This window comes from Diuraphis noxia, unplaced genomic scaffold, assembly GCF_037042655.1.
Source record: "Diuraphis noxia isolate RWA-SAM2 unplaced genomic scaffold, SU_Dnox_SAM2 contig0001, whole genome shotgun sequence".
NCBI lineage: Eukaryota > Metazoa > Arthropoda > Insecta > Hemiptera > Aphididae > Diuraphis > Diuraphis noxia.
The window spans coordinates 48,595,050-48,603,888 of record NW_028301711.1 but is presented as its reverse complement, the minus strand read 5'-3'; the positions used below and the strand labels follow the sequence as shown (position 1 = coordinate 48,603,888).

At 28.8% G+C, this 8,839-nt stretch overlaps 1 protein-coding gene across 1 annotated transcript; it reads left to right on the top strand.

Annotated features, from left to right (window-relative positions):
- Window positions 1-1,473: 1,473 nt before the first annotated feature.
- LOC149060832 (uncharacterized) lies at window positions 1,474-4,481 on the top strand. The gene is made up of 4 exons (XM_089230754.1): window positions 1,474-1,594; window positions 2,145-2,348; window positions 2,752-2,906; window positions 4,227-4,481. Exons 1-4 carry the CDS (start codon window positions 1,474-1,476, stop codon window positions 4,479-4,481), a joined length of 735 nt encoding a protein of 244 aa, XP_089086880.1.
- Window positions 4,482-8,839: the final 4,358 nt, after the last annotated feature.

Sequence of the window (8,839 nt, the reverse complement as noted above, 5' to 3'; positions counted from 1 at the left end):
TTATATTAATATAACAATAATTATTCGTCCACATAAAACGACACTTATAAAATAAAGATAGTATTGGTTTCCATCATTTTCTAAGATTTGATGTTGGTACGTGTCACACCGTTGTTAAATACAACAGTTTATCAAATCTAGGACAAATGGATTTAGCCATTTGAACGTAGCCGTTTGGACGTGGGGACAATTGGAAGTCAAAAAAAAAAAAATATATATAAATCAGTAAATCAGTAAATAAAATGAATAATCTATTTATATTTACTATCGTACGTCAAAAATTATAATAAAATATTTAAGCAAGTAAGTACTATGATTACCACTATAATACCTCGGTATTAGGCTCAAATGATATTGAGTTTATTACTTTTAACTTCTGGTGTTTATATTTGATAATTATTATTATGACGAGATTACCTTCAGTGGAGACGTACTGCGCGACCCCCAGTCAAATGGATATGATACAATATATTTTTAAAGGCACAACTTAAGCTTACTGTACTACTTGAATTGATTTTAAAAGTGTAATATCTATTGCCCTGGGACATAAAAATCATAATAGTGGGGCATCTACTAAATGACAAGGTATTATACATTTACACTCAATCACAACATTCCAAAACCACCCAGCTTTGAGGAGCTATATATCGTCAGCGGATAAATGAAAAATGAAAATTTAAACGTAATAAATCATTAAAAAAATAGCTTAATTAGTTTATATAATTTTTAGTATGGGTTGTCATTTGGAAATCAAAAGTTGATAGTGGTTTACTTAATAAATATAAGGGTAAAAAATATTTAAAATGTATACAACTGTAGGAAACATATGACTAAAAGTAGTTTTAAAAAAATTAGGAAAAAAGTTAATACTTTTCAAAATAATAAATATTCAACGAAAAAACAAATCAACCTTTATTTCGTAATATAAGTAATTTAAAATTATAATGATGTTTAAAAATATATTTTTCTGCGGTGTAGGACCTTATATAGGTACACACTTTTTTTTACAGTTTAGAAACTTCCAAATGTACCTTTTTCTATTGAGTAGGAAATAATATACAAAAATATATATATATATATGAATGTATATATTTTTTACCTGCTATGTCGTTTGTAGGTACGTACATTTGCCCATTGTACTTATTGTGTTATATGTTTCTTGCACTACAGTGGGGGTAGGTAGGTAGGTAGGTACCTTGACCAGCGTATAGGTAGCGTCAAGTGTTCATATATATATGTATAATACAATAACATTTCGATGCTCAACTGGTGGTAGGAACCAACACCATTACTGTTGCCACCACCGTCGTGAAACATAAAAAGGGACGCAGAATTCAGATCGTCATTCGTATGCTAACAGTGCTATTTAATTTAAAATTGTTCTCGCCACTTGCAGACTTGGTCAAGATAGGCTTTATTTTTTTCCGTAATTTTTAACATAGTATTTATATCTCATTAAATCTACATTATACGATGAAATATACGGCATTTACAATTGTCACGCTTGCCATCATCTCATCGATTGTGGCATTGCCAAATAATGGTTACGTAGAACGGATGTGGTCGACAGAAGATATTGAAAACCGCCAAAATAGTGAGTAAATAGCATTATGTATTATTTTTAAAACACACATGTTACTTATGAATAATTACAATGTATCATTCAGATGTTTGAGAAATCTGTATTATGTTTAAAATGTATATTTATTGTTTTACGTCTCTAAATATTTGATATGTGTTATATACTTCGAATTTAAGTTTTATTTTTTATTTTCAAGTTTTTAATCATTCTATAGATTAGTCATACAATATAAATAAATCGTTGAAAAAGTGATAAAATCACCGAGTCTACCTGTTATAAATATAAAAATTAAGTGACCCAATTACCGTTACCTTTTGGAAAAAAAGGTTAATATTGTGAGGTAATTATCGGATTCCCCTTCTAAGCATCCTCACATGGGACTGATAATAGTAGAATCGGTATCGGTGGCAGACCGTCACACGAAGGAATGCACAGAATTTTGGTGGTCCTCATAATAACATTTAGAATAGAATATTTATTATTTTTAATATTACAAACACCAAACAGTATAATTTACCTAATAGTGTAATAAGGTACTAATTGTCTTCTTGTGTTTTTTTAGTAATGGATAGTCTCAATGGTCGTGTATGTCCTCCATTTGGAAAAAAGGCGAAATTCGAGGTAGAGACTATACAAACGAAGTCGCCGATGTACGGATGTGCCTATATGGCAAACAAAACTCAACAAAGCGCTGTTCCGTTGTTACATTTGTGGTTGGAGCGTCCCGAACCAACAAATATACATGGCCATTGCAGAAACATGACTAGTACGTATAACGAACTACTACAACTGTAACATAATAATTGTGGTCGGGGGGTGGTAAGGTGGGTTGCGTGGGTGGGTATTGGACTCGTGCTTTTTAAAATTTGCGGTCACCAAACTCTGCATAAAACTCAAATAAAATTAATTACAATAGTATTAATTTTCGTTATTCTACAGCATATTGTATGTTTATATAATAACATTATCAGATTGACTTGCGCTTTGCACACATATTTCTTTATTTTAAAAGGATATTAAGTACCTACTTTATTGGGGAGTGTAATATAAATGTATTTTAATATTATATTGAATATTAATGTACTATAATTAATGTTATAGCTAGTATTTTTTGCCAAGCAATATCTTTAATCATACTCATGAATATTTCATCTAATTGTTTCTATCAGATATGGACCACTTTACTTTTGAGTGCTTGGCAAACATTAAACAACCCAACATGGACGAAGTTAAATTGGGTTTTAAGTACATATCACTACTGGAACATACTAATGCAGAAAATATGCAGAGTCAACCATCCAAACCACGATCCCACAGATGTGCCGTGAGTATATTACACGTTATTTTATATTATATTATATTATTCTATATATTCTTTATAATGTAGACGAATTCATGCAATCAATCTGATTATTTGAATGGTAATTAGTGTGTGTGTGGGGGGGGGGGGGTTGTAGTGAGTATGTGGTTGAAGAACATTCTTATGTACACGCATGAAATATTAACTATTATGGATTTAAAATTTTTAAGTGGGTGGTTGGTAGAATAATACTTATTATTTGTGTAATTGATCATTGTATACTAATTCTATTTTCAGGGAAAATTTTATTTTAATAATTCAAAACTAATAAAAGTTCTTACTTGTAATTATTATATGCGATAACTAAACCACCACATACCTCTCTTTAAATAATTGAACTTCTTATTTTCCATACCTAGTCAAACCATTTGAGATTTAAAGCCCTCGTATTGTATATGTATACAATCCCAAATGTTTTTAAACGGTTTGACGATTTATATTTCATATATATTTATTATCAGTGGCATAATTACGGAGGTGCACGACAGTGCACTTGGACCCCCTGGTATTATGTTGAAGATTAAAAGATATACTTTTGTGCCAGCATATACTGAACTTTATACCTCTTTAAATACAATATCATCTATATTTCATTGATTTGTTGAATTTTTTTTAAACTTATTTAAGAATGTTGTTATCACTTTAATTAATTTTATAAATATTAATTTATAAAATATTTATTATATAAATATTATATTTTTATATGCATAATGTATCATAGTACAGATACAGCTCATATAGTATTTAAAATATAGGTACCTACAGATTTTTATCTTTGTTTATGTTATATTGTTATCAAATATAAAAAGATACCTATTTAGTACATGCGAGCAATGCAATTAGCTTTAAATATGAGTAATATGACTTACCTAATTTATAATTATTGATAACAATTTTACACCTGCTGAAATTTAATGGAATTACGCAAATTTTTTTTACACCGAGTAAATATAATACATTGTGTTAACCATAGTAACCATAGTATCTAATAAACATTCACCATCACCAACTATTCCGGGGAAAGCCCCATTATAATTACAATATTCATCAGCAGTGTTTCTAATTGTTGTCCTTCGTGCTGCCGTATTTACACTAATATCACTCCTGTGTCGTGTATTAACTTTAATCTTATTGTAAAATCTGAAGGTCTAAAAAACAGTGACCTCGACATTTGTGGTTGTAGATTGGGGAGGGGGGATTCAGTGTACCTATATTTACATACACATAATTTATAGTTGATTTAATTTATTTCTCTCTATCTGTATTTTTCCTTTCTGTCCACAGTTGTACGATGTGAGGGACGTGGACGACAAGATGCTCAGAATAATCCGAATAGTGATTAGCAAGCCAGTGGTAGCAGCAGGTACATTCAACAAAACCCTGTGCAAAGGGCTCTCAGAGCTTTTAGATCGGGATGAGCTGCCATTCGTCCACGAGGGATCTCGATATTGGCCTGACGGATCGATGTACCTATATTTATTAGGAAGAAAGGCAAAAATCTTTTACACTAATCCAACTACTACCACCTATCGTCCATAAATATGTGTATAGGTACCTTTACATCATTACATTATGAAAACATACATGTAATTTAATTTATAATTAAAACACATTTATGTATACTTACCTACATATATTTTAAAATATACAATAAAAAGTTCATCAATAATTCCATTTGTATTGTATTTGTTTTTTTTTTTTTTTTATATTGATGGGTATTTGAATGAGAACAATTTTCATATACTTTTAAACATCATCAGTAAAGTTACCATAGTTAAGCTTGTTCATAATTTTTATAATACTTAGGAATAGAGAAAAAGTATTAAACATAATATAAATTTATATTACTTAAGAGTTCGCCGGCTAGTACTTGTATTAAAATATATTATTCTTCACTAAAAAGTATTAACGGCGATCTATCGTTTGTTGTGGTATCGTTTAAACGAATTATTTATTATGATCTATAAATCATAACGACGTAATTTGTCTTTAAAATATTTACGTATAATCGTACCAAAAGTAATTATAAGTACATATAACTATACAAATTTATAACATTACTTACACAATACACATTTAAACAAAAAGGTAAATTAACGGGTGAAATCGATTAATTCGAAATTCAAAAAGCTGCAGTCACTTAACATACTCCTTAACGTATATATTATAAAAAAAAAATAATAAAGTTAATTTCTGTATGACGAAATACATCTTTAAAATACATATTATATTGTATATATTGTTTTTATATAAATAATAATTTCAATTTTATATAGGTAGTTATTATAATTCATGACTTTTTTTAAAAATATATATAATTTCTATAACGATAGTTCATCAAAATGAGAAATTAGTACCTATAATATATTATGTTTATTGTTATATATTTAACGGACTTATTTTATCCCGGACTTTTTTACCGTGATTTCTATTATATATGTACATCAATATTTTATAATACTATAATTTTGTTAAATCCGGAGTTGTCCCTAGACAATAAGTCATGGTGGGAGAGCTTTTTTCAATAATAAAAATGTATTACTCCACTCGAATTATTATCATTATTATATATTAGGTACAGTTTTCGCCACTTATAGTGATTACCTTCGTTCAAAAGTACCTACTTGATCACTATAACCGGAAATCACTAAAAGCGGCGACTGGAGAAACATGTATAAAATAATGTAAAAATATTTAAATATTAAAATTATATTTATTTAGTATTATCATTTTTTATTTTTAATAATCTAAATATTTTTATTTTTTATACTATACATACCTACGGTATACTGAACAACGAACGAAAACAAACTGCGTATAAAGTGTAAAATATTGGTGCTTGTCAGAACAAAAACGGTTTCAAACATGTACGAATGGGGCTAGGTAAATTGAGTCCGAGATAAGTTTGGTACATTTTGAAAGTGTTAAATTGAGTCCCGGGGATAAATAAGTAGTAGGTAAGTTGAGTCCCGGAAAAAATAAGGTAGTAGGTAATTTGAGTCCCAGGAAAAAACGATTTATATGCATTAAATATTTAAAAATTTGCACTATAAAATTTTTATTTGTGATTTTTCCCCTCTCAATTTACCAACCCCGTTACGAAATGTTATGTTATTATGGAGTATCGCTTATTACGTGGTTACATTAGAAAATATAAGCTTGATTAAAGTTCATGATTAAGATAATTGTCATTCGTAATAGTTTCCCTGTAAACAAAAAGGTGATAGGTATTATTTTAAATTGTATTTATATTTTATATTTCTGATCACAATAACCGAAAACCTGAACACTGTATTCGACGAAAAATTCTCTTATAACGACTGTTTGTTCCGTTCATGGCATTTTTGATCGCTATATATGAGTGGCTGATTCTTATAACCAGTGAACACTAAGCGGCGACTAAAAACTAAAAATATAAAAAATCGTTGGTAGGTACATTGAAAAGAAAACTCTTTATTAAATATAAAAAAAAACAAATCAAAAAATATTAAAAATGAAATAAAAATAAAAATTATAGAACAAAATCTAATTTTCTGTTGATTTTTGAAAACATAATGGCTTTATTCACGTCTAGGTACATCAATATTATATTTCTTTTTTCATTTGATGATTGTGTCTGTGAACAATTCAATAATGATAGATATTAAAATGATTATCATTATTTCGATCCAATAATTTGATTCAAATATATTTAATTTACCTATTTATATAGTATATTATATTAACTACTATAATTAATACTAAAATATAGTAAATACTATTGATTATAAATGTTATTTTGTGCCCATTCAATTTAAAAATAACAACTGATGCAGGGAATGGGCCATTCCAAATGTCCTGGATAACTCAGGTTCCACTAAGGAATATAATAAAATCAGTCGGCGCGATTAGATATTACCGAATTATAAATAGAACTATTCAACGATCCACAGAAAAATGTAGTAATTTATTATTATTTAATATTTATGATGTACATTAAAACTAAAAAATAACAGCCTAAACAGTTTTTTCATATTTTCTATAAAAAATATAATTTTAAATATTGATTGACATATTAAATATGTTTATTTTTTTCGTTTCGTGATATTGGGGGAGAGCACTGGTGTATTTAGGTTTTTGTCATGTGGGGGGGTATGACTTTTTATGATAATTACAAACTTGAGAGTGGCTACGCCCCCCCCCCCCCCAAGTTTCCAGGAATTATAAAAGCTTATTAATATTAAATATACATTCTACGTTTGCCAAAATTATAATACACAACACATTACTTGAGGTTCAATGTTTTATTATCAAAATCATGTTATTACAATACAAGATACAAAATATGAACTTCAAATGCTCATAAAAATTTAATTTGACTTTTCGGTAGAGATTTTTTTTGATAAAATTAGGCGTACTTATGAAGAATCTTATATTAAATTTTCAATTGTTAGATTCAAAAAGACAAATTTTTATGAATTTCTAACTCAAAATAATTTGCTAATTTTCGTGTTTTTTCAGTATTTTGTCAAAATTTGAACTTTAAATGGTTATAAAAAGAAAACCGTGACTAAGGATTTTTAATATTTTTCAACCACTATTGTGTCAATATATAAGAAGCATCGTATTAAATTTTCAAGCTTTTTTACCCCACAAATAAAGATTTATTGACATTCAAAAAAAAAACCTAAAAAGTTGGAAACTATAAGTATATCCGTAAACAGCTTAAAACAAGTCAAAATATTTTAAAAATTGTATCAAATATAGAAAGTGTTAATATAAACAACCAGTGAAAATTTCATGTATCTACAGACATTTTTTTTAGAATTACACCAAAAACCGTAATCGATTTTGACCAAAATAGAGTTTGCGTAAAAATTCCCGTTTTTTCCTTAATTTTTCATTTGTTTTTCACGGCGCTTTTGAAAACTACTGGGAAACTTTTACTTTTGACCCCCAAAGTACCATATAGGTTCACTTTCCTATCAGAAAAGATGCTGTTAAAGAATATCTAAGCATTTTTACTCTCCTAAAACGTGATGACAGACACAAAAAAGTTAAAAAGTAAAAAAGCACACATCATTGTAAAATCAATACATTCATCGCTTCGCTCAGAATCTAAAAAAAAAGTATTTGAATACATATTCATATTATTACATTTATTCGAATACTTAACAATTTTACAAGACTGAACTGCAGTCTGCAAGCATAAAACGTTACTTTCTATTGGGAATAATAAAAATCTTGCCCGTCTGAACAGCGCTCAGCGGTTTTATTCTTGCAAATTTAATCAATTAGGAATTGAAAAAAAAAAAATCATAATTTTTTAAATAGTAATCATCAAATTATAACGAGTAACGACTATAATTAATTGTGTGTATACAGTTTATGGGGGGGGGGGTTGATCCCCTTGATCCCCCCTCGTAAATACGCCACTGGGGGGGGGGGCATCGCTCTGTTTTGTCCGCGCCTGATCAACCGTTTCCAAAATATTGCAGTTGCAGTTGCACTTTCAAACGGACTATTGGGCGAGACAATATTATATTTAATATATATTTACTTTTTTACCATGATGCAATTTTTCGTCGTGATTTTTTTAAAAATCATCATTGATTTGACTACCAGATTCCAAGCAATTCATTTTTACACGTTGTATTTTAGATTCTGAGCGGAGCGATGAATGTATTGATTTTACCATGATGTGTGTTTTTTTTTTGTGTCTGTCATCACGTTTTGGGGCAGTAAAAATGCTTCAATTTTTGACTTCAGTACCTCGTTCGATCAGAAAGTGAATCTAGTTGGTACCTTGGGGAGTCAAAAGTAAAAAATTCTCAATACTTTTCTAAATAATCGAGAAAAACAAACTAAAAATTAAGGGAAAAACGGGAAATTTTACGCACACTCATATTTCGACAAAA

Excerpts from the sequence above, each read along its gene's own strand:
- LOC149060832 (XM_089230754.1), top strand. The coding sequence starts at position 1,474 with ATGAAATATACGGCATTTACAATTGTCACGCTTGCCATCATCTCATCG. Across the intron at positions 1,595-2,144 it reads TATTGAAAACCGCCAAAATA|TAATGGATAGTCTCAATGGT; the intron begins GTGAGTAAATAG and ends GTGTTTTTTTAG. Across the intron at positions 2,907-4,226 it reads CACGATCCCACAGATGTGCC|TTGTACGATGTGAGGGACGT; the intron begins GTGAGTATATTA and ends TTCTGTCCACAG.